Source organism: Stenella coeruleoalba (assembly GCF_951394435.1).
Source record: "Stenella coeruleoalba genome assembly, chromosome: 5".
Taxonomy (NCBI): Eukaryota; Metazoa; Chordata; class Mammalia; order Artiodactyla; family Delphinidae; genus Stenella; species Stenella coeruleoalba.
In genome coordinates, this window is record NC_137150.1 from 25,060,126 (window position 1) to 25,086,465 (window position 26,340).

Genomic DNA, 26,340 nt, shown 5'->3' on the forward strand with positions numbered 1-26,340 from the left:
TTTTTTTTTTTTTTTTTTTTTTTTTTTTATTAACATCTTTATTGGGGTATAATTACTTTACAATGGTGTGTTAGTTTCTGCTTTATAACAAAGTGAATCAGTTATACATATACATATGTTCCCATATCTCTTCCCTCTTGCGTCTCCCTCCCTCCCACCCTCCCTATCCCACCCCTCCAGGCTGTCACAGAGCACCGAGCCAATATCCCCGTGCCATGCGGCTGCTTCCCTCTAGCTATCTACCTTACTACGTTTGTTAGTGTGTATATGTCCATGACTCTCTCTCGCCCCGTCACAGCTCACCCTTCCCCCTCCCCATAACCTCAAGTCCGTTCTCTAGGAGGTCTGCGTCTTTATTCCTGCCTTACCCCTAGGTTCTTCATGACATTTTTTTTTTTTTTCTTAAATTCCATATATATGTGTTAGCATACTGTATTTGTCTTTTTCGTTCTGACTTACTTCACTGTGTATGACAGACTCTAGGTCTATCCACCTCATTACAAATAGCTCAATTTCGTTTCTTTTTATGGCTGAGTAATATTCCATTGTATATATGTGCCACATCTTCTTTATCCATTCATCTGATGATGGACACTTAGGTTGTTTCCATCTCCGGGCTATTGTAAATAGAGCTGCGATGAACATTTTGGTACATGACTCTTTTTGAATTTCAGTTTTCTCAGGGTATATGCCCAGTAGTGGGATTGCTGGGTCATATGGTAGTTCTATTTGTAGTTTTTTAAGGAACCTCCATACTGTTCTCCATAGTGGCTGAACCAATTCACATTCCCACCAGCAGTGCAAGAGGGTTCCCTTTTCTCCACACCCTCTCCAGCATTTATTGTTTCTAGATTTATTGATGATGGCCATTCTGACTGGTGTGAGATGATATCTCATTGTAGTTTTGATTTGCATTTCTCTAATGATTAATGATGTTGAGCATTCTTTCATGTGTTTGTTGGCAGTCTGTATATCTTCTTTGGAGAAATGTCTATTTAGGTCTTCTGCCCATTTTTGGATTGGGTTGTTTGTTTTTTTGTTGTTGAGCTGCATGAGCTGCTTGTAAATTTTGGAGATTAATCCTTTGTCAGTTGCTTCATTTGCAAATATTTTCTCCCATTCTGAGGGTTGTCTTTTGGTCTTGTTTATGGTTTCCTTTGCTGTGCAAAAGCTTTGAAGTTTCATTAGGTCCCATTTGTTTATTTTTGTTTTTATTTCCATTACTCTAGGGGGTGGGTCAGAAAGAATCTTGCTGTGATTTATGTCATAGAGTGTTCTGCCTATGTTTTCCTCTAATAGTTTGATAGTTTCTGGCCTTATATTTAGGTCTTTAATCCATTTTGAGCTTATTTTTGTGTATGGTGTTAGGGAGTGTTCTAATTTCATTCTTTTACATGTACCTGTCCAGTTTTCCCAGCACCATTTATTGAAGAGGCTGTCCTTTTTCCACTGTACATTCCTGCCACCTTTATCAAAGATAAGGTGTCCATATGTGCATGGGTTTATCTCTGGGCTTTCTATCCTGTTCCATTGATCTATCTTTCTGTTTTTGTGCCAGTACCATACTGTCTTGATAACTGTAGCTTTGTAGTATAGTCTGAAGTCAGGGAGCCTGATTCCTCCAGTTCCTTTTTTTGTTCTCAAGATTGCTTTGGCTATTCGGGGTCTTTTGTGTTTCCATACAAATTGCGAAATTTTTTGTTCTAGTTCTGTGAAAAATGCCAGTGGTAGTTTGATAGGGATTGCATTGAATCTATAGATTGCTTTGGGTAGTAGAGTCATTTTCACAATGTTGATTCTTCCAATCCAAGAACATGGTATATGTCTCCATCTATTTGTATCATCTTTAATTTCTTTCATCAGTGTCTTATAGTTTTCTGCATACAGGTCTTTTGTCTCCTTAGGTAGGTTTATTCCTAGATATTTTATTCTTTTTGTTGCAATGGTAAATGGGAGTGTTTTCTTGATTTCACTTTCAGATTTTTCATCATTAGTATATAGGAATGCCAGAGATTTCTGTGCATTAATTTTGTATCCTGCTACTTTACCAAATTCATTGATTAGCTCTAGTAGTTTTCTGGTAGCATCTTTAGGCTTCTCTATGTATAGGATCATGTCATCTGCAAACAGTGACAGCTTTACTTCTTCTTTTCCGATTTGTATTCCTTTTATTTCCTTCTCTTCTCTGATTGCTGTGGCTAAAACTTCCAAAACTATGTTGAATAAGAGTGGTGAGAGTGGGCACCCTTGTCTTGTTCCTGATCTTAGTGGAAATGCTTTCAGTTTTTCACCATTGAGGATGATGTTTGCTGTGGGCTTGTCGTATATGGCCTTTATTATGTTGAGGAAAGTTCCCTCTATGCCTACTTTCTGCAGGGTTTTTATCATAAATGGGTGTTGAATTTTGTCAAAAGCTTTCTCTGCATCTATTGAGATGATCATATGGTTTTTCTCCTTCAGTTTGTTAATATGGTTTATCACATTGATAGATTTGCGTATATTGAAGAATCCTTGCATTCCTGGAACAAACCCCACCTGATCATGGTGTATGATCCTTTTAATGTGCTGTTGGATTCTGTTTGCTAGTATTTTGTTGAGGATTTTTGCATCTATGTTCATCAGTGATATTGGTCTGTAGTTTTCTTTCTTTGTGACATCCTTGCCTGGTTTTGGTATCAAGGTGATGGTGGCCTCGTAGAATGAGTTTGGGAGTGTTCCTCCCTCTGCTATATTTTGGAAGAGTTTGAGAAGGATAGGTGTTAGCTCTTCTCTAAATGTTTGATAGAATTCGCCTGTGAAGCCATCTGGTCCTGGGCTTTTCTTTGTTGGAAGATTTTTAATCACACTGGCAATCTTATTGAAGCTACATGCCTTAAAAAAAAAACAAAAAACTTTAGAATCCAGCAGAGAAATAGAAGATTGAAGTTTGTTGGAGTGTTGAAACCCTGCCCTTGTGTGAAAATATTCGAAGCATAGTCCTGAGGCAGCAGTAACCTTCTTTGAATTTCCCCATCTGACATTAACTTCATTTTGGGGTGCCTGGTAAAGTTGGAAATAGTTGTGATATTTGGTTGGGAAAGATACAACATTACTCGCTTTTCAAGATAAGCAAGAGAGCTTTTGACCTCCTTGGGAGATCTTATACCTAGCTATTCCCTGGATACCCAGATCCAATTTCATGTTGTCACTGGGAACTCAATGTTTTTATATCTCTTTCAGATTAAATTTTTAAAAACCTTTTATTTTTAGGGACTGAATTCATGGCCAGGTTACACGAACATCTGAAGTATTTTGTAAATATGAAAATTTCTACAGACAAGTCGTGGCAAGGAGTTACCATCTATTTCTCAGGCCATGAGGTTATTATCTTATTTTATTTAAAGAGTTTTTTAAATTTAATCTTGAGAAATATAGCATATTACCACATTTTTTTTAAACATTATATTTAGACTCCTGGAGAAGGAGAACATAAAATCATGGAATTTATCAGATCCGAGAAGGCAAAGCCAGATCATGATCCAAACACCAGACACTGTCTTTATGGCTTAGATGCTGACTTGGTAGGTATAATGTTTATTGTATTCTAATCTTATGCCATTGTAGTTAAAATATCTAGGAAACTTGGTCTTAATAAAAGAAGATTTCTGGGCTTCTCTGGTGGCGCAGTGGTTAAGAATCCACCTGCCAATGCAGGAGACACGGGTTCGAGCCCTGGTCCGGGAAGATCCCACATGCCGCGGAGCAACTAAGCCCGTGCGCCACAACTACTGAGCCTGTGCTCTAGAGCCCACGAGCCACAACTACTGAGCCTGAGCTCTAGAGCTCGTGTGTCACAGCTACTGAAGCCCGCACGCCTAGAGCCTGTGTTCCACAACGAGAAGTCACCACAATGAGAAGCCCGCACACCGCAACGAAGAGTAGTCCCCACTCGCGACAATTAGAGAAAGCCCACGCACAGCAATGAAGACCAAACGCAGCCAAAAAAAAAAATTAAAAATTAAAAAAAACATTTAAGAAGATTTCTGGCTATGGGAACAAATATCAGAGATATAATAATGATTGCTACTTCTGCTATTACCAAAGTTCTAAAACATTTGGAAAAGGAGTTCTTTTGCCATAGTTTATGATCAACAGGTCTCTATAGTTAGTGTTCACACCTGACTGACCCTAGTGCTATGAATACTCTGCTGAGGTCAGGATAGAGGGCCCTTTTTACCCTCATTCTTAATACACGATTTTTAATACCACCTGATCTGATGACTCCATAACCCAAGTTTGCTAGACTCTTTTTGTTTTAACTTTCTATTACAGAAGTTTGCAAATATAAACAGATGTAAAGGAGAGAGCATAATGAACCTCCTTGTGTCCTTCATCTGTCTTCAGTAACCTTCAGCTCCTTTCCCTAATCATCTGTCTCCTTCCTTCTCCTCCCCTGGATTCTTTTTTTTTTTAAGACTTTTTTCTTTTTTTTTAATAAATTTATGTATTTATTTATTTTTTGGCTGCGTTGGTCTTCGTTGCTGCGCGTGGGCTTTCTCTAGTTGCAGCGAGCGGGGGCTACTCTTCGTTGCAGTGTGCGGGGCTTCTCATTGTGGTGGCTTCTCTTGTTGCAGAGCACGGGCTCTAGGCACGTGGGCTTCAGTAATTGTAGCACGTGGGCTCAGTAGTTGTGGCTCACGGGCTGTAGAACACAGGCTCAGTAGTTGTGGCGCACGGGCTTAGTTGCTCCAGGGCATGTGGGATCTTCCCGGACCAGGGCTCGAACCTGTGTCCCCTGCATTGGCAGGCAGATTCTTAACCACTGTGCCATGAGGGAAGCCCATCCCCTGTATTCTTGAAGTATATGACATGTATTATTTAATCTATAAATATTTCATGATGGAGAATATTAAAAATGATAACCCCAATGATATCCCACATAAAACAAAAATTAACAAATCATTAATATATAAATAACCATTTAGTATTCTCATTTCCTTGATTGCTTCATAAATGTTTTATTTTCTTTGAATCAGGATTAAATGAAAATAAACAATATACATTGCAGTTGGTTGATATGGCTCACTAGACTATTTGACTTACTTTGGGGATTAGAATACTATGTGAGAATATTAACTGAAAATATCCTTTTCCAGTTTTTTCTGAGTTTCCACATACTAAAGGTATCTTGGCCTCCAGAAGAGTCCTGTATTCTTCTGTCATGGAAATGCTGTTGCCCTAATTCCTTACCCATTCCTCCGTGGCAAGTGGAAAGGTGTAAAAACCAAGAGAACATTATTGGAATTTTTTTTATTGGGGTACAGTGGGGTGGTTATAAAGGTTATTTGAGTCTAAAGTGAACATTTTTTTCTTAGAAAAGTACACAGAATTTACCCAATTTATAACCTGTAGATGTATCATATTTTGATAGTTATACATTTAATTTGCTAATGAATTATTTTCCTTAAATAAGCATGTTCTCTATATAGAAACGTTTTTTGATTGCTTTTGTGAACCCGATGCTATAAAAAATGAGAGAATAGAAACATTTCTTCATCATTTTTCAACAGATTATGCTTGGATTAACAAGTCATGAAGCACATTTCTCTCTTTTAAGAGAAGAGGTTCGGTTTGGTGGCAAAAAGACACAAAGGTAAATCATACTGCCTATATATCAGAAGGTAGAACAGAAATTAAATTAGGAATAGTAATCCCTTAACAGGTATATGACCTGTAAATATTTTCTCCCAGTCCCTGGGTTGCCTTTTCACTCTGTTGATAGCATCATTTGATGTACAAAATTTTTAATTTTGATGAATTCCAATCTATTTTTTTCTTTTGTTGCCTGTACTTTTTAGTGTAATATGCAAGAAATCATTGCTGAATGCAATGTCATAAAGCCTTTTCCCATTTTATGCTAAGGGTTTTATAAGTATTAACTCTTAACATTTAGGTCTTTGATCTATGTCGAGTTAATTTTTATATGTGGTGTAAGGTAATGGTCTGTCTTCATTCTTTTGCATGTGGATGTCCAGTTTTCTGAACAACATTTGTTGAAAAACTGTCTTTTCCCCATTGAATGATCTTGGCTCCCTGGTCAAAAATCACGTGACCATATATGCAAGGGTTTGTTTCTGGGATCTGTATTCTATTCCGTTGGTCTATATGTCTGTCTTTATGCCAGTACCACAAGTATTTTGATAACTGTAGCTTTGTAGTAAGTTTTGAAATCAGGAAGGGTGAGACCTCCAACTATATTCTTCTTTTTCATGATTATTTTGGCTGTTTGGGGTCTCCTGAGGTTAATAATTTTTAAGATAGGTTTTCTGGGTTTTTTTGTAAAAAAGTTGGGATTTTGATTGGGACAGTATTGAATCTATAGATCCCTTTGGGTAGCATTCACATCTTGATATCAAGTCTTCCAGTCTATTAACATAAAATGTCATTCCATTCATTTGTGTCTTCTTTAATTTCTTTCAGTTTTGTAGTTTTAGTGTACAAGTCTTTTGCCTCCTTTCTTCTTTTTTTTCCTTTAATTGAAAATAATGTTTTTAAATATAGTTACCTGCTGTGCATTACATCCTCAGAGCTTATTTATCTTATAACTGGAAATTTATACCTTTTCACCACCTTCACCCATTTCACCCACCCCCATCCCCTACCTTTGTGAATCATCAGTCTGTTTTCTGTATCTTTGATTTCAGTTTTTTTGCCTCTGGCTTTTTCTTTTGCTTCCTTGGTCAAGTTTATTTCCGAGTGTTTTATTCTTTTGGATGGTATTGTAAGTGGAATTGTTTCTTAATTTCCTTTTTGGATTGTTTATTGCTGGTATGTAGAAACACAACTGATTTTTGTGTTGACCTTATACCCTGCACTTATGCTGAATTCATTTTTTAGTGGTAGTATTTTTTTTTTTTTTGTAGATTCTATGGGATTTCTACATATAGAATTACACCATCTGTAAATAGAGTTTTACTTCTTCTTTTGCAGTTTGGATACCTTTTATTTCTTTTCTTGCCTACTTGCCTTGGCTAGACTTCCAGCATAATGTTGAATAACTATAGTGAAAATGGGCATCCTTGTCTTGTTACTGATCTTAGGAACAAGAATTCCTTTCCTTGGGAGGAAAGCTTTCAGTCTTTCACCATTGATTATGCTATAAGGAAATTCCCTTCTGTTCCTACTTTGCTGAATGTTTTTATCATGAAAGAGTGTTGAATTTTGACGTATGCTTTTTCTGTTAAATGATTATGCGGGGTTTTTTCTCCCTTTGTTTATTAATATGGTGTATTACATTGATTTATTTTCTTATGTTGGACTATCTTTGCATTCCTGAAGAAAATCCCATTTGTTCATGGTGTATAAATGCTTTTAATATGCTGTTAACAGCTTATATTCTTACTTGTAATTAATCCTGGAGTATAGGCCACAGCCAGGAATATAGACCCCTATACCAAGCCCAGAAAAGGTAAGAGGAGGAAGTGATGGTGCCTCAACATTGAAGCCTTGGACTGTACTGCAGTAGATATAAAAGTATACGTACTCACTTATCTGTATGCTTTCTGCTGGTGGCCAGCCTTGAATGGACCAGATCCCACTGGTTTATTACATCTATTATGTATTATTTAGACTTTCTCAATTCTGAGAGTCCTTCCACAGAAAGCATATTGTAAACCTATTATTATGAACTTTATCTCTGTTGTAATTGTAGTTATATTTTTATCTTAACATTACCCTGCAGCTTGCCTATAAATTACATGCCTTAATGACAAGAATTAACTATTTTCTAATGATGTTTTATTTTAAGCTACATTTTTAAACTTGAACCTTAAAAATATAATAAGCTCTGTGTTGATCATATGACTAATTACAGGGTATGCGCACCAGAAGAAACCACATTTCACCTTCTACACTTGTCTTTAATGAGAGAGTATATTGACTATGAGTTTTCAGCATTAAAAGTAAGTATTAATATAACCATGGGCCAAAGATGAATATGCAGAAATTTCCATAGGATTTGACTCTTCTCTTCATATTGCATAGGACAAGATCACATTTAAATATGATATTGAAAGGATAATAGATGATTGGATTTTGATGGGATTTCTTGTTGGGAATGATTTTATCCCTCATCTACCTCATTTACATATTAATCATGATGCACTGCCTCTTCTTTATGGAACATATATTACCATCCTGCCAGAACTTGGGGGTAAGAAAAGTTTAATATTTGTTTGAAGCTACTTTAAGTTAGCACTCAACTAACCCTAAAAATGTCACTCAGTTTATTAGATTAAGATTATGTAGATTCCTACAACTAAAGTAGGAAAAAAATTTGGAGTTTCTTTTAGTCTAAGGTGCCAAGCTCTCTAAAGTTGTAATTTTCAATGGTTCACAAGCAAAGAAGATGACGCCAGTTAAGCAGTCTCATTTATTGATACCTAACTAACCTCCACCTTAAATGGCTAAAGAAAGCCAGCAGAGGTTGCTCGTTTCACTTAGCTCGTTTCGTATTTAAGCATAGAAATTTAGTTTTCTGAATGGATAATCATCAGAGTATTTAATATGAGGGAGAGATTTTCAAGTTAAAATGGGAAACTGACAGTGGTGATGCTGAATAAAACAGACGACAGGGAATTCCCTGGCCGTCCAGTGGTTAGGATTCCGCATTTTTACTGCAGAAGGCGCGGGTTCAATCCCTGGTCAGGGAACTAAGATCCGGCAAGTCACGCTGCACAACAAGTCAATCAGCTAATCAATCAGTCAGTCAACAGAGTAGCAGGACATTAGTCTTTTCTTTCTTAAGTTAACATATCAAATGAATGACCTAGATAGATTCTAGAACATATTTAATTTAATTAACTGTCTCCCAGTGTTGTTTGGAAATTTGGGAAGATTATTACTATGTAAACCTGGAATTTTTTATATTTTCCTTCAGTTCTTACATACTGTGTATTATAGTAACATCAAGTTCATAGAAACTAGGGCCACTTACATAGTCCAACACTGTTTTTTCTTGATTAGTAGAATGTCAAAACTCAATGTTTTGTAAAAATTTTGTAGAATTGTTTAGAAAAAATAATGTCAGCTTTTAGTACAAGTTTAGATTTTGTTCCTTTTAGGTTATATTAATGAAAGTGGACATCTCAACTTACCTCGATTTGAGAAATACCTTGTGAAACTATCAGATGTAAGTAACTAGAAGTTTTTGTTTTCCTGTCCCAGGTAGCTATAAATGGTTAGTAACCAATTACATAATACCAGAAGAAAAAGTTTTTGTGATTCTACTCAAGTTGGTCATTCTGTATAAGTAATTTCACCTAAGTTATTTTTATTTCTATTTGCTTTTCATTTTTAGTTTTCAGAGTAATAGATGAAGTCCCCATGTAAAAAAGTAATATCCTCTGATTTCCTATGCCCTAGAAGTAGTCACTGTTAAAAATTTGGTCTGTATTCTTCTAAACATACTTAAGTTATTTTAAAATAAATGTAAATATTTCTGTACAGTTTGATCGAGAGCACTTCAGTGAAGTTTTTGTGGACCTAAAGTGGTTTGAAAGCAAAGTTGGTAACAAGTACCTCAATGAAGCAGCAGGTGTCGCAGCAGAAGAAGCCAAGAACTACAAGGAAAAGAAAAAATCAAAGGTGTCCATTTTTTTAGGTGTCCTTTCATTTTTTTAGCTGTAAAGGTAAAACTGATATTCCTTGTTTCTCATTTTCTTTCTTATGATTTTAGGGTTGCCTCATTTTAGTTTCATTTCTTCTTTTCCTCTATGGACATTTCAAAAATTGTTTTGGTTTCTTTTTCTCTATTAGATCCTATCATTTAAATCTGATCTTTAGAAATCAGTTTATTTTTACCATCGAAGAACATTGTGTTTTCTTTGTTCTTCCACTCTATTAATAAGTGTATAAAACATTTCTAAATATAAGAGCCCAGAAAATTAGTTAAAGTGTGGATATTTATAGCATTTAATGTTATGAGACATTAACTAGATCAGTGATTTTTCTCTAGAAGTAATTTATATATAAAATCGTGTGTAAAATACAGTGATAGGCTAGGCTAAGAGTAGTTAATAGCACAATATGTGGTAACTGTTAGGTCCTCAATAAGTGGTTAGAGTCAGTTAGAATATGCTAGTACACTGTAAAACACCTCTAAGAAGCCCTAAAGAATGTCTTATGTGTGTTAGCTTGGAAAATAAACCTCTTCTGAAATTTTCCTCAGCTAACCCATAGTTATTGGATTCTGGTGAAACTGATGAGTTTCCTGCACTCTCTTTGCTGTACTGGTTTTATTCAGGCTCAAGCCCAATATCTCTTGCTCCAGGAAGGGCAACTGTCCTGATTTTCTTTAGTGCAGTCTTTCTAATTGCTTAACTTTTCCTCAGTGGAGCTTAGCAGTAGTCAGTCTGCATTCTACTCTGTTTCTTGTCTTAATAAAACAGGCTCTGCAACTTTTGGGGGCCCCGTACCCACAAACTTAAATATCAATAATCCATGACTCCGCCCACCTCAGCTCAGTCCTTAAGCTTCACCAGTCATCCAGGGGTGTGTAGTTAACATTAGAGACACTGGTAGATTGAAAGGACCTGGAGAAACAGCCCAGACGCAGGAAATTGGCAGAGGCCCTAGCTTGGATGAAGAAAAGGAAATTGGGAATAAGGGAGTAGGAAGAACTAATGAGAGGCACTGGCAGTTGATAGGCAGTTAGAAGTAGAGGAGAGAAAGGATGAAATCACAAGGAGGAAGAATAGATGGGCAGGATATGAAGGATGTGATGAAATGGAAGAACTTTAGAAAAGCAGATGAGTTACATGGAAGAAAATTTAGAAGCGGCTGGTAGAGTCATAGGAATGATGGGATCCAGAGATCCCAAAAAAATAGGTAATGTTTGTAGTTATTGGATTCAATCATAAACAAACAGATTGTGTTAACAATAGCCCAGAATTTGACATATAAAAATGTTAAAGTTGAAAGAATTTGATATTGATTGTGTACTTTTCTCTAAGTAAATGAAATATTCTTGAAGTGTTTTGTTTTTGGAACACATATATAATTAAATATATTTATCTTTTATATTGGTGAACATTACTTGTTATTTATCATTGAGGGGTCTGAATGTTAAGTTCTACATAATAAAGATTTATAGCTTCAGGAAACAGTGATATAAAACCAAAAGCATTTACATAGCATTTGAGGAATATTTTTAAAACAGACTTTTGCAGTGTGTCACTTAAGGATCATTCAGTTATCTTTAGTATTTTTTAAATCTTCCTGTTAAATGTCTCACCTTAAAGTATATCCTGCCTTAATTTTATATTGATTTATAATTTGTATAGGGCCAGGAAAACTCAATATGTTGGGCTGCTTTAGACAAAAATGGAGAAGAAGTGGTAACTTCTAAGGGTGAGTACAAACTATGTATTTTAATATATGCAATTTTTTTTGACAGAATAGTTGTTATATCTTTCCTTTATTAGTACTAATTCAGTAATATTGGATGAAATAGATGTCTATGATAGTTTATAAGCATCTGCTTTGATATGTATTTATCAAAGCATTAGGTGTAAAAACAGAATATTCGTAATTGTCAGCCACTGTCTTTCTGTCTTTTTTCTAGACAATTTAGAAGATGAGACTGAAGATGATGACTTGTTTGAAACCGAGTTTAGACAATATAAAAGAACATATTACATGACAAAGATGGGAGTTGACGTAGTTTCTGAGTACGTTTTTGCCAATGCTTTTACTTTAAAGTAGAAAAAAATTAGACTTTGCAGTGAAAACGACATAATTTTGATAGTTATGGTAATGGGTGGAAAGGATTTTTTGTTTTCATAAATTATTGTAAGCCTTTCAACTAGTACCGTTTTGGACAAGGTAACATTAATTGACATGTATTATGCAGTTGACCTTTGAACAACACGGGTTTGAACTGCACAGGTCCACTTATATACGGACTGTTTTTACTAAATACTTAATGCAGTACTACGTGATTCACAATTGGTTGAATCCACGACTGGTTGAATCCACAGATGCGGAATCGCAGATACAGAGAGCCGACTAGTTATAGGTGGATTTTCTACTACACAGAGGGTTGGTGCCCCTAACTCCTGCATTGTTCAAGGGTCCTATGATAAAAATTGCCAAATAGAAAATGGTTAGTGTTTTGCTTCCTATCTTCTAAAGCTCACATCACACTTATTTCAGAGGGCACCTGGCTCAGCCCCAGGTTAATAACTAGTACAAAAGTTCCTTAACAACTTGACCTCTAGAATGAGGGTCCACACTTCTAAACTACAGCCCACAGTATGAATTACATATATTCGTATTTTATTTATTTTAATTAACAAACACTTATAAAGTGCTTACCAAGTGCCAGGCACTATTCTAAACATTTGAAAAATATTAACTCATTTATATTTTAATAATATAAACATATAAATATATATATATATAACATGAAAATGTTAACTTGTAATTCTCACAATAATTCTTTAAGATAAGTAGAATTATTATTACCTTAAAATAGAGGAAATTAAGGAATGAGAGATTTAAGTGATTTGCTCGAAGTGACATGCATAGGTAGTGAGTGGCAGAGCCAGGATTTAAACACAAGCAGTCTGGCTCCAGAGCCCATGCCTAACCACCAGATGAGGCTGCTTTTCTATAAGTGAAATAAGAGTTTCATGAAATGCTATGTACCCTTATTACATTAGCAAGTAGGACTTCTGAGACTTGAGAAATAACATATTTAAAATAGTTATGCTTTTAATCCTTTTTCCCTTTGTTCTTATATTTCCTTGATTACAGTTAGATAGAACTGTAGTACATGCAGTTGACATTAAATGCTTAATTTGATAGGAAACTAGTCTTCTGTTCTATTTCTTTTTCCTTTTATATAGTAAAATATAGACTTATGAAAATGAGATACTATTTGTTTGCCTAGTAAATAAGCAAATCTTTTTAAGTTGTTATATTCAGTGTTGGTCCAGGAGTGGTAGTAGATTTCTTCCCTTAATTACTGGTGGAAATATAAATTGGTAAAATTATTTTGGAAACTACATATCCAGAAGCCTTTAAAATAGTCATCCCTTTGACCCAATAATTCTAATTGTTAAAATATCCTAAAAATATAAAGTTAAACACAGAAGATCTTTATACACAAGGAAGTTTATTACAAAGTTTTTTAAAAGTAAAAAATTAGAAACGATGTACATGTCCAGTAAGAATGTTCATCATAATTGTCTCCACCTCCTCCTCATTACAGTCACTATCTCTGCCATTTCCAGTATTTCCAGAATATGCGGAACTGTTAAACTGGTACTTATGGGAAGTTCATAACAATTCAGAAAGATACTTTCAGTATATCATTAAGTACAAATTTTAAAAGCAGGATACAAAAATCATAATGCACAGTATCCTCTCATTAATACTTAAAACAAAACAAAAAAAACCTGGGCATAGAAAAGAGATTGAAAAAAATACCAAAAGATAATAGTGATTGCTATAAGGTGATAAAAATGCTTTTTGTCATTATCTGTATTTTCAGTAATGAGGAAATATTTCTTTTATAATAAAAAAGTAATGCATTTCATTTTAAAAAGCATAGCTCCCAAGACTTCCCTGGTGGCACAGTGGTTAAGAATCTGCCTGCCAATGCAGGAGACATGGGTTCAAGCCCTGGTCCGGGAATATCCCACATGCCGTGGAGCAACTAAGCCCGTGCGCCACAACTACTGAGCCTGCTCTCTAGAGCCCATGAGCCACAGCTACTGAGCCCACGCACCACATCTACTGAAGCCCGCACGCCTAGAGCCCATGCTCTGCAACAAGAGAAGCCACTGCAATGAGAAGCCCGTGCACCACAATGAAGAGTAGCCCCCGCTCGCCTCACTTAGGGAAAACCTGCGAGCAGCAATGAAGACCCAACACAGCCAAAAATAAATAAATTAAGAAAAAAAAAAAGGCGTCTCTGGTGGCCCAGTGGTTGAGAATCTGCCTGCCAATGCAGGGGACACAGGTTTGATCCCTGGTCTGGGAAGATCCCACATGCCGCGGAGCAACTAAGCCCAGGCGCCACAACTACTGAGCCTGTGCTCTAGAGCCCGTGAGCCACAACTATTGAGCCCACGTGCCACAACTACTGAAGCCCACGTGCCTAGAGCCCATGCTCCACAACGAGAGAAACCACCACCATAAGAAGCCTGCGCACCGCAAAGAAGAGTAGCCCCCGCTCGCCGCGACTAGAGAAAGCCTGTGTGCAGCAACAAAGACCCAACAGAGCCAAAAATCGATAAATAAAATAAAAAAATTTATTTTTTTAAAAAAAAGCGTAGTTCCCAGAAATAATGTAGATCGAGAATATCTAAGTGTATCTCTACCTGAATTTTGGTAACAGACACTAACAAGGTTTATAGCCACTTTGGGGTTTAACCTAGAGTGCTCTTTTTTGCTCTGTGTGTGTGTGTGTGTGTGTGTGTATGCGCATGTGTGTGTGTGTGTGCGTGTGTATTGTGTGTGTGATTATTTTACCTTAAATGATGGTTTTTGAGAAAAAGGGATTAGAGGGAATATTGTTCAGTGGATATCGCACTTTTCAAAGTGTGTTCTAGCTCTATAACTAGATTTTAAGATCTTCTGATTTCCTCCTGTGATTCTCTCAGGCATCCTCCCAAATAAAGAAGATTCCCATCCCTATCTCTCGTCACACCCTGAATATTTAAGGCATTGGTAGTGCCACATTATAGAAAGTTTCATTAACTAAATCCTCAAACTTTAAACCAAAGGCACAGTACATTCACTGAATAAATATGCACAGCATGTTTAAGTATTCTGATGGTTGGTTTAGGAAAACTATAAGGCAAACCTTTAATCCGGCATGATGGAATTTTTAAAAAATAATATTTTGGAGTTTTTCTGATTGCAGTTTTTGGTTTATTCATTGATTAAATAAAACGTGAGGCAGAATGTGATATCAGGAGATATGCTCTAAACACAATGGCCTGTCTTCAAAAAATAATGTTATAATGAAAATATTCTTTTCTATTTTCAGTGACTTTCTGGCTGATCAAGCTGCATGTTATGTTCAGGCAATACAATGGATTTTGCATTATTACTATCATGGAGTTCAGTCCTGGAGCTGGTGAGGGAATAAAAACAAAAAGTTTTGTCTTTTATAATGGTTCATTCTACTGTAAGCTCATTTAAGAATCTCTTTTCTTTTTATTTCTGTTTATGATAGTATTTTTTAAAAGATGCATACAGCCAAGTTTAAATGAAATACAGGTAATCTTTTTTTATATGAAAATACTTTAAAAAGACCCTTTTATAACAAAGATACTTCCAGCTATAGCAGATGGCCCATAATAAAAGCTCTCTGTTAATCTGAGGATTTAAAATTTTCTGTTATAATGAATGAAGTGTGACAAAGTCTTGATAATTAATGGGTCTGAGCAGTGGTTAAGTGGGATTGTTTATTATATTCTTCTCTACATTTTTATGTGTTTGAAAAAATTTTTCTATCAGGAGTAATTATTGAAGAATGGGTTATATGAATGTTAGACTGGGAAGGGTAAAGAAGAAAGGAGAAAGGAATTACTTGCTTTTCCTGGAAATAATAATAATTTGTCTTGTTTCCTATTTCAGCAAGTTCCATCTACATTTCCAAACCATCCACTTGTTATAGAAAAAATAACAAGCCAAAATATGCTGCAGGGAAAAGCAGAGACTTTTAAGTGATGAGATAGCTAGCTTGTTTTGTTTTGTTTTCAGAACACCTGCTAGGCTCTGTTTTAAAGCACCAACAGCAAAACAAACGAGTGCAAAATAACGTGGCATTAATTTCACATGATTTCACTTACTAATAGCCTTTAGAAATCTTTGCAATAACTAACATGATTCTCAGGGCGTCTCTGAAGAGTATTCTATGACAAAAATCCTTGATTTGCCATTTTTTAAGAGGGTGAGTATAAGTTATCCCTATTATATTACCAGGCGTTAAGGCTAGGCACTTGAAAAGCATGTTCTCATATAATCCTCACAACTATTTAAAGTAAGCATTGTTCTCTGCCTTTTACAGATGAGGATTAGAGAGGTTAAGTAATCTTTCCAAGATGACATATACCCAAGAATCAAGTCCAAGGCTGTCTGATTCCCAAAGTCTATACGTTTTGCCTTGTTTCACATGCCATTCTGCCTCCTAAACTTTCCCACCCTTTTGAAGTATGACATAATTGTGGAATATAAAAATATTTCTTGGGCTTCCCTGGTGGCGCAGTGGTTGAGAGGCTGCCTGCCGATGCAGGGGACACGGGTTCATGCCCTGGTCTGGGAAAATCCCACATGCCATGGAGCACGTAGGCCCATGAGCCATGGCCACTGAGCCTGCGCGTCCAGAGCCTGTGCTCCGCAACAGGAGAGGCACAACAGTGAGAGGCCCGCGTACAGCAAAAAAAAAAAAAAAAATTTCTTCATTGTTTTGTTGGTATCTTTAGTCAAACATTAAGAACATTGAAAGTTTTTTAAAAATTGTATTTTTCAAGTTTTGTAAAAATATTTTTTCTGTAGTTAAATATGGGAAGGTATTAAAAACAAAAATAGTTGGTGTGTATGATTGATAAGTGGTTTAATTCTTACCACAAACACAATATATATATACTAATGCAAAGATAAAAGTTCTTAGAACTGACCAGTAACAGCCATATGAGCTCAGACTCACTGTTCCCTCTGTCCTTACGAGAGAAGCTCAGGCCCACATGAGCTAACTGAACGTCTTCTGAGTACCTCATTACTTCATTCTAAGAATCTATTGTTTGGAAGACTCACAGTCAACATTTTCGAAACTGAACAGCCATTATCTTATTTATATATATAAATAATAAATTATATATTATATATATATATTATTAATATATATATCCTTGCATGCATCCAAATTTTGAGTGTGAAACTGCACTTAAAAAATTAAGGAAATAGAATATTTGTTGCCATCAAATGACCTAAATCTCCAACATTGCTGATTTTTTATATTCAAGTAGCAGAATTATGAATGATTTTTTTGTCTTTAGAATTATTGCCATGTGTTGTTAAAATAGAATATGGAGAAGTATATACTTACTATTGACCTGTTTCATAAAATTGCCAATTGTTTAAAACTCAGTTTTGTTTTATAGGTTTTATCCGTACCATTATGCACCTTTCCTATCTGATATCCGCAACATCAGTACACTCAAAATCCATTTTGAACTAGGAAAACCTTTTAAGCCATTTGAACAGCTTCTTGCTGTACTTCCAGCAGCTAGCAAAAATTTACTTCCTACATGCTACCAGGTGAGTTTTAGAATTAAATGTGTTTACAGTCTTTTTAATATTTAGGAGCTCCTCCTGCAAACTTAGAAACATCATACCCAAATTTCTTTAATAGCTAAATATATTTATATTCAGTTTCAAATATAGGATTCCTTAAACAAGTCCCTTGAAAAGTAGTTGCTTGATTTAAAGTTAGCTTTGTTTTATATTTTATTTTTATTTATTCGGTTGTGCCGGGTTGTAGTTGCAGCCTGTGGGCTCCTTAGTTTCAGCATGTGGGCTCCTTAGTTGCGGCAGGTGGGCTCCTTAGTTGTGGCATGCGAACTCTTAGTTGCAGCATACATGTGGGATCTAGTTCCCTGACCAGGGATCAAACCTGGGCCCCCTGCATTGGGAGCGTGGAGTCTTAACCACTGCGCCACCAGGGAAGTCCCCAAGTTAGCTTTGTTTTAAAAAGGCAAACAAATTTCATAAGCCATTCAGAGCATAGCTTCTTTATTTTCAGTACCTTTAAGCACATCTTCAATTTGTCTCTGCACTGATGAAAGTAAACTGAGATAGGCAAAATCTGAAGCCATCTACTTTGTCCAAACGTTTACAGATTTCATTTCAGTTCTCTTTTACCCTCTACCTATTAGAATACAGATGATTCTAATAAGTTATTTATATCAACAAAAGTATTACCTCCGTTTATATTTGGATTTTAAGCATTTCATTTATCAAATTGTGGAATAAAAGGCTTTTCTCTGGTTAACGTATTTCACGTAACAGGAAAAAGATATTTCAGGGGTGATTGAGTCACCAAAATTAAGCCAAGCCTGCTAAGCTGATTCTGAGAGTAAACTTCATTTAGTTCTTCTAGAGCATCAATCTCTTCTTCTAATTCCATGGTCTCGTACAAGGAACTGGAGTAGACACATATAAACACAAACACACACACCTGCCTTCACTGCTTGAACAGTATCAGGCTTCCTTCTGTATCTTTCTGAAACTTAACCTGTCCTTCATCCTGGCCCCTGGCCTTTCTTTCTTAAGTTTCTTTGATGGTTTTTTCCTACCTTCACATACATTAAGGATTGATACTCAACCACTCTGGACCAGTAACCATGCAGGTTTTTATAGCCACATCTGTTTTGATTGTTCTGTGCTCATGACTTGCTGATTATTAAATACTTTGAATATGACCTTGAGAAATATGCTATTTCTTTAAATTTTTTATATCATAATCTTCTATATTCTATTCCTAGAAGACATCTTTAACTTTCTTTATCTACTTCTGTTATAAAATCTCTGATAAACACGTCATATTGAACTTCTTATCTTTGCTATTGGTAGTAAAAAGATTTTGGATTTTAGGATTTTTTTTCTTTTTAAATTATCTTAGTTCTTATATAACTTAATAAAATCAGTTGATTAGGACATGAAAATAAATTGCCTAAGGTTAAAAATGGAGTGTGTGAAATGAACTGAAGTCTGAATGGGAAAACAATTTAGATAGGCCTTGTAAAGTGAAAAGACAATAGAAGATAGAAATGATAAAATTCAGAGTAAAGATAGTTTTGCTACATAACTAGCTTAGTGGAACAGGAAAGTGGTGAATGGTGGTGAAATTAGAAGCCTCATACTTGAAAATCAAAATATAACAAGTATATCACAACATATCTAAGATGTGAAAATTTACTTTTGCTTTGCTTAGAAATTTTAAACTGTTACAATTGAGGAAATATTATAAATATATTAACAAAAAGCTACATTGATATTAGTTGTTACATTTCTATTATGCTATTTTATATTTTCACAGCATTTGATGACAGATGAAGACTCGCCAATTATAGAATATTATCCACCTGATTTTAAAACTGACCTAAATGGGAAGCAACAGGAATGGGAAGCTGTGGTTCTAATACCTTTTATTGATGAGGTCAGTGCATGAAATAGTTATATATACATGTATATTTTAATCAGATATTATTTCACATAAATTAATAAGCAGTGGATTTTAATCACCATTTTTGTTTTTTTAATGAGTTTTAACTACTCTCATCTTCATTATGTGCATCAAAACTTGTAGGTATGCTAATTATAAGAAAGCTGGCATTGCTTTACTAATAGTAGACAAAGTAGTCTTCAGAACAAGGAGCATTACCAGAAATGAAAGGCTTGAATAACACTGTAAACCTACTCAACTTCATTAATATATGTAGAACACTGTGCCCAACAACTAAAGAATACACATTTTTAAGTGAAAGAACATTCACCAAGATTATTTGGTGAGACATAAAACATGTCTGGGGCTTCCCTGGTGGCACAGTGGTTGGGAGTCCGCCTGCCGATGCAGGGTTCACGGGTTCGTGCCCCGGTCCGGGAAGATCCCACATGCCTCAGAGCGGCTGGGCCCGTGAGCCATGGCCGCTGAGCCTGCGTGTCGAGCCTGTGCTCCGCAACGGGCGAGGCCACAACAGTGAGAGGCCCGCGTACTGCAAAAAAAAAAAAAAAAAAATGTCTGAATAAATTTAAAAGGGTTGAAATCATAAAGAGAATGTTCTCTGACCACATGGAATTAAATTTAAAATCAGTAACAACTCTCTGGGAAACTTACAGATATTTTGAAATTAAATAACACACTTGTAAATAATCCATAGATTAAAGAAATTAAAAGGGATATTTGAAAATACTTTATCTGAATGATAATGAGAACACATATCGTAATCTATGATAAAGCTAAAGCAAGGCTTAAAGGGAGACTTAAGGTTCTAGATGCTTATCCTAAGCAATAAGACATTTTAAAATAAATTAAGCTTTCTACCATAAGAAGCTAGAAAAACAAGAGCAATTTAAATCCAAACTAAGCAGAATGAAGGAAATAAAAATAGCAGAAATCTATGAAAAATGAGCAAACAATAGAGAAAAATCAATGAAACCAAAAGTTGGTCCTCTGAAAAGATTAATAAAATTGATAAATCCTAGCTAGACAGATCAAGAAAGGCTGAGAAAAGCCAGAGCACGAGGGGAGAACACATAAATTGCCAATATTTGGAATGAAAGAAGAGGTGTCCTATAAATTCTACAGCTATTAAAAGAATCTGTAAGGGATATTGTGAACAATTTTATGACAACGAATTCAGCAACCTAAGTGAAATGAACACAGTTCTTTAAAGACACAGTTTAGCAAAACTGACCAAAAAACATGTAAAAATCTGAGTAGTCCTATATCTTTTAAAGACATTTAGTTTCATGATTTAAAATCTTCTCACAAAGAAAATTCTAGGTTCAGATGTCTTGACTTGTGAATTCTAGCAAGCATTCAAGGAAGAAATAATACTAATTTTACACAAACTTTGAGAACATAGAATAGGAATAATCACTTCCCAATATATTAGACCAGCATGATGCAGATACCCATAGTAAATGATGTTACAAGAAAAGAAAATTACTTGCTAATATCCTTCCTAAAAGTAAATGCAAAAACGTTTAACAAAATAAAGCCAGATGGGATCCAATAATATGTTAGAAGGATAATACTCATAACCAAATGTCATTTATTTTAGAAACAGTGTTGATTTGTGATGTGATTTACCACACTATCAGTATTCAACATCCAATTTTAATAAAAATGCTCAACATACAGTACTAGAAATAAGATGACACTTCCTCAACCAGATAAAGTGCATCTTAAAAAAACTTGCTAACAATATACTATATTGCTAACAATATAAAATTTTGAATGTTTTCTCTGTAAAATCAAGAGTAAGACAAGGATGTTTATTCTAACCAATTCTATTACTGTACTGGAAGTCCAGTGTATTAAGTCAAGGAAAAGAAATAAAGGCATGCAAATTAGAAAGGAAGAAGAAAAATTGTTTTTATATGCACATAGCACTATTACATATATAAAAAATTCTAAGCAATCTTCAAAAAGATACTCTAACCAATAAGGAAATTTAGCAGGGCCACAGAAAATCTATACAAAATCTATATAAAATCTATACAAAATTCAATTGTTTCTATATACTAGTAGTAAACAATTGGAAAATATAAATTTTTTTAAATAAAAAGATTTTTATTCTGCTTTCAATAGCATTAAGATATATAAAATACACAGTTACAAATTTAACAGCATGCACACTGAATACAATAGTGTTGAGATACAGAAACCTAAATAAATGGAGGGACATACCATGTTCAAGGAATAGAAGATTTAGTATTGTTAAGATGTACCCTCTTCCCAAATTGATCTTTGGACTCAACATAATCCCAATGAAAAGGCCAGCAGATTTTTGTGTAGAAATCAGAAATCCTAAAGTCTTTATGAAATTGCAGAGGATCTAGAGTAGCCAAAGCAATCTATAGGAAGAAAAACAATACTGGAAGACTTTCATTCTCTGATTTCATGACTTACCATGAAGCTAAAGTAATCAAGGGAGTATGTTACTTACATGGCAATAGACAGATCAGTGGAACAGAATTGAGTCCAAACATAGATCTATACTTGTCCAGTTAATAAATTTTCAATTAAGACATCAAAGCTATTCAATGGGTAAAGAAAAAGCTTTTCAACAATTGGTGCTGAAACAGCTGGCTATATATGTTGAAAAAACCTGTACACTAATGTTCAGAGCAACTTATTTGTGATAACCCCAAACTGGAAAAAATTTGAATATCCTTCAATGGGTGAGTGAGTAAAAAAACTGTAGTACATCCATATAAAGGCATACTACTCAGCAATAAAAAGAACTATTGATATAAACAACAGATGGAAAAAAGTTCATTTGAGTGAAAAAGTCAATCTTGGAAGGTTTTATATAGTTCCATTTATATAATATTTTTGAAATGACAAAATTATTGTAATATAAAACACATCAGTGGTTGTTAGGGGTTAGGGTTGGGGATAGGGTGTGACTATAAAGGGATAACATGAAGGGGTTTCTTTATGATGATGTGACAGTTCTGTATTCCAGTTTTAGTGGTGGTTACATGAATCTCTGCATATGATAAAAATTCCATAGTACCGTATACACACACAAAATTTAGATATAAAAACTAGTGAAATCCGAATAAATCTGTAGTAGTGATGTACCAGTGTCAATTTCCTGGTTTTGATGATGTACTGTGGCTGTAAGATGTTATCATTGAAAGGTACATGGGAACACACCATTACTAATTCTGCAAATTCTTATGAATCTTAATGTTTTTTGCCACTGTACACATGCTATGAAAAAAGGACTTGTGTGTTTATGTATTCTTTTTGTTTGTTTGTTTGTTAATGCATTCTTTTTTTGTTGTTGTTGTTAATGCATTCTTATATATCAGAGATTTTATTTTTATAAGGTAGAATCCCCAAAGCAGGAATGCTTGGTTAATGGTAATGTGTATTTTTTGTTTTAATGAATATTACCAGTCTTCTTTTTCAAGAAGACTGGTGTAATTTACACCAGCAATATTTAAGTGCCTACTTCTCTGCTTTTCTAGTCCTGAATATTATTGCTTTATTTAATTTTGTTGATAAAGTCTACTGATGATAAAGAATGCCATTCATTCAAATTTATTTTTCCCTGATTCCTAATTTAAGTATATTTTGATGTATGTTTGTCTTTTGCATTTTCTCTTTTGTAAATTGTCTGTCTATATCCTTTTCCTCATTTTCTTTCTTTGATTTTGAACAACTCTTTTTATATTAGGAATATTTTTCCCCAGTGTGGCATTTGCCTGTTGATTTTTTTGTGACATCTTTTATCACATACATTTTCTTTTACTTGAAAAATGTCTTTTTCCTTAAAGCTGTTCAGCTTTTTCCTGCCTTATTTAAGAGTTTTTCACTCCAAATTATCAATAATCTCCTAGATTTTTTCCCATTATTTTTGTTGTCTCATTACTCTGACACTTGCTTTTGTATACGGTATGATATTGGAAAATATATGTGCTTTCTCTCCTAGCTGGATGGCTAGTTATGACAAAAGCGTTATTTAAATATCTGAAATACCATGTTTGACGTAGATTTGGATTTGTTTTTGAACTCTGTTTTGTTCTTCTGGTCTGTGGGTCTCTTGTGGTGTCAATACTTAAATGTTTTGCTTACAGGTAGTTTTATAAAAAGTGATAGGATCTGGTAAGACAAGTTCCTGGTAACTTTGTGCAGCTCACACATTCATCCTTCCAATATGAACACTAACATCATTTTGTCCTTTAAAAAGAAGTATTTTAAACCATTGTGATTTGATTGGAATTATGTTAAATACAAAAGATAATTGGAAAGATGAACATACCTATACCATTGTACAATTTGTAAAGTAAGAGATCAATGAGCAGTGAATTAAGATAAATTATAATTACGATCAATTCATATTTAAATTTTGATTTTCTGCTGATTTTATCCACACGTTAGTGATTGCTGTTAGAGTGATAGTTTCAGAGGAATTTGTAGTGACAAGCAATATTCTAGGGCCCTTTGAAACAAGAATAGCACATCTGTTTTTCATTTAATGAAATGGAAAAGAATTGTATTAGTTAAGATTTTTGTTTTTCAAGAACACAAATAGTAATTCTGTATTCCTAGGGAAAATATTTATTCTGTATGTTGAGATTACAGACTTTTTGTATTTTTAACCCCTCTCTCCAATCTTTATATTCAGAAGCGATTGTTGGAAGCCATGGAGACATGCAACCACTCCCTGAAAAAAGAAGAGAGGAAAAGAAACCAACATAGTGAGTGCCTAATGTGCTGGTATGATAGCGAGACAGAGTTCACGTACCCCTCTCCATGGCCAGAAAAGTTCCCTGCCATAGGACGATGCTGCGCCAGGTAATGTTGTTTGGTAATTTTTCAACAACAGAGAGCTCAAAAAAAAAAAAAAAAGCAAGCTTTTGAATATCTACTTGGAGAATTAACAAATAATTTATGACAGTTGTAGTCAATTGATAATGAATTACATGCAACTTGCCAAGAATCATAGCATCTCTCTCTTTCTCTCTCTCTCTCTCACAGTTGTTTCTATAGTTCTCTGTTTTGGTCCAATTCTGCTTCTCTGTTTTCGTCTTCTGTTAAAGTTGTCCTGCCCCTGTATATATCTGTTCTCTCCCTCAAGAAGTTCTATGAATTTTTGTTTCCATTGCCAGTGTCTGCTCTCAGCATTATTTGACATGCTATGGCTTTACCTCTTATACTCCCCAACCCCCCAACTGGAAAGAAGGAGAACAAGAAATAAAAGAGCTCCTCTGGGGGCTTCCCTGGTGGTGCAGTGGTTGAGAGTCCGCCTGCCAATGCAGGGGACACGGGTTCGTGCTCCGGTCTGGGAAGATCCCACATGCCGCAGAGCGGCTGGGCCCGTGAGCCATGGCCGCTGAGCCTGTGCGTCCGGAGCCTGTGCTCCGCAACAGGAGAGGCCACAACAGTGAGAGGCCCGCGTACTGCAAAAAAAAAAAAAAAAATAGCTCCTCTGTTTCTTGCCTCAAACCTATTTCTACTTTCTCTTCTTCATTAAGATGTCTTCCTTGTTTTTTCTCTTCTCTCATCTTCTCTGCAAATAATATCTAGATGGCAGTCGTGTTGCAGATAAACGTTTCTCAGTTATGATTTTTCCTTTTGTTAAAACAAAGAGAAAGATGAAATAGACATTATAAAATGTTTATTTTCCATTCTGGGTTTTGGAACATGGAGGATATAGAGATTTGTAGTATATTTTGTATGTTCCTTTAGTATAAAAATCATGTATATATACATATATAATTTATATATTTTATATATATTATTTTTTTAATATATATATATTTTAAATTAATGGGGAGGACGTCCACTCAGTATCTTACAGGCATGGTTGTGTCTGGATCAATACCAACGAAGAATCTGCTGCTCTATATTTTCTTTCTCTTAAAGGACGAATTGTTAATTCTCCTGTTAAAAGCAAGAAGGACTCTGGCAAAATACTGAAGGGAATGCTGAAAACCTGTGATTGCTTGCAATGTATGAATTTTAAATTAAATGCCTCCATTTATTTTCTAGGTATAGAATAATATCATTAGATGCTTGGCGTGTAGACATAAGCAAAAACAAAATAACCAGGGTTGACCAAAAGGCATTATATTTCTGTGGATTTCCTACTTTGAAACACATCAAACACAAAGTCAGTGGCTATTTATTTTCATAAAATTTTTTCACTTTATTGAATGTGAAGTGATAATGGAGAAAAAATTAAAATTAAATTCTATGACTTCTTTTAAAGTTTTTTTTGAAGAAAAGTGGGGTTCAAGTATTCCAGCAAAGCAGTCGTGGAGAAAACATGATGTTGGAAATATTAGTGAATGCAGAATCAGATGAACTTGTAAGTATTTTCTTCATTATATATTTCTTAGGTGCTTATTATGCATAAAACTGTTTTAGCTGCAACGTGTTTTCCAAAGTGGTATAACATGTAGTAACTCCAGAAGTTCACAGGAAATAAGGGTAAAGTAAAGAAACATTTACACAAATTAAAGGACATATATAATTGTGACATAATGAGCAAAAAAAATGCTGTAGGAATTTGAAGAGGAGATGAGCTGTGTGAGCTAAAGATTAAGTACAGATCTGTAAATGAAAATAAGCTTGAGCTGGGTGCTAAAAGAAAGATTATCACAAAGAGGAAAAAGGAGGGGAAAGGTATTCCAGTTGAAAAGAATAACATGAGCTGGGAGTTATAGTAAAAAATAAATGTGATACATTATCTTATTTTTTTAACCTTTTTATAGGTCTGAATTTTTTTTAATACTTTTTCTTTTTTTAGAGTAAATGTGATGTATTTGAGGAGAAGGAATAGATAAACCTGACTGAATCAGAGGACTTATATTGGGAAATAATAGACAATAAGGTTGAAAAAACAGATTGAGGCCAGATTATGGAGGACCTTGAATACCAGGCTAAGGAGTTTGGACTTATTTTTCATGACTGTTATCTTGAAATTGGTATTTTCATAAAGATTAATTTGGTGGCAATATAGTAGACTAAAGTGCATACAAAAAAATGGAAGAAAATGGAAAAGCCTGCAAGTTGAGGTTGTGGTTATAGAAGCCTTAGAC

At 34.9% G+C, this 26,340-nt stretch overlaps 1 protein-coding gene across 3 annotated transcripts in view; it reads left to right on the forward strand.

Annotated features, from left to right (window-relative positions):
• Nucleotides 1-26,340, forward strand: part of XRN1 (5'-3' exoribonuclease 1) — a 105,801-nt gene that overhangs the window by 12,442 nt on the left and 67,019 nt on the right. For all 3 annotated transcript variants that reach the window (XM_079922486.1, XM_079922484.1, XM_079922485.1), the window contains exons 4-18: nt 3,250-3,359; nt 3,450-3,560; nt 5,550-5,632; nt 7,853-7,940; nt 8,023-8,191; nt 9,102-9,169; nt 9,487-9,624; nt 11,322-11,388; nt 11,603-11,708; nt 15,038-15,127; nt 17,157-17,313; nt 19,094-19,213; nt 23,922-24,091; nt 25,289-25,409; nt 25,509-25,607. In XM_079922486.1, coding sequence (XP_079778612.1) covers nt 3,250-3,359; nt 3,450-3,560; nt 5,550-5,632; nt 7,853-7,940; nt 8,023-8,191; nt 9,102-9,169; nt 9,487-9,624; nt 11,322-11,388; nt 11,603-11,708; nt 15,038-15,127; nt 17,157-17,313; nt 19,094-19,213; nt 23,922-24,091; nt 25,289-25,409; nt 25,509-25,607 — 1,697 coding nt within the window. The remainder of the gene's footprint in view (nt 1-3,249; nt 3,360-3,449; nt 3,561-5,549; nt 5,633-7,852; nt 7,941-8,022; nt 8,192-9,101; nt 9,170-9,486; nt 9,625-11,321; nt 11,389-11,602; nt 11,709-15,037; nt 15,128-17,156; nt 17,314-19,093; nt 19,214-23,921; nt 24,092-25,288; nt 25,410-25,508; nt 25,608-26,340) is intronic.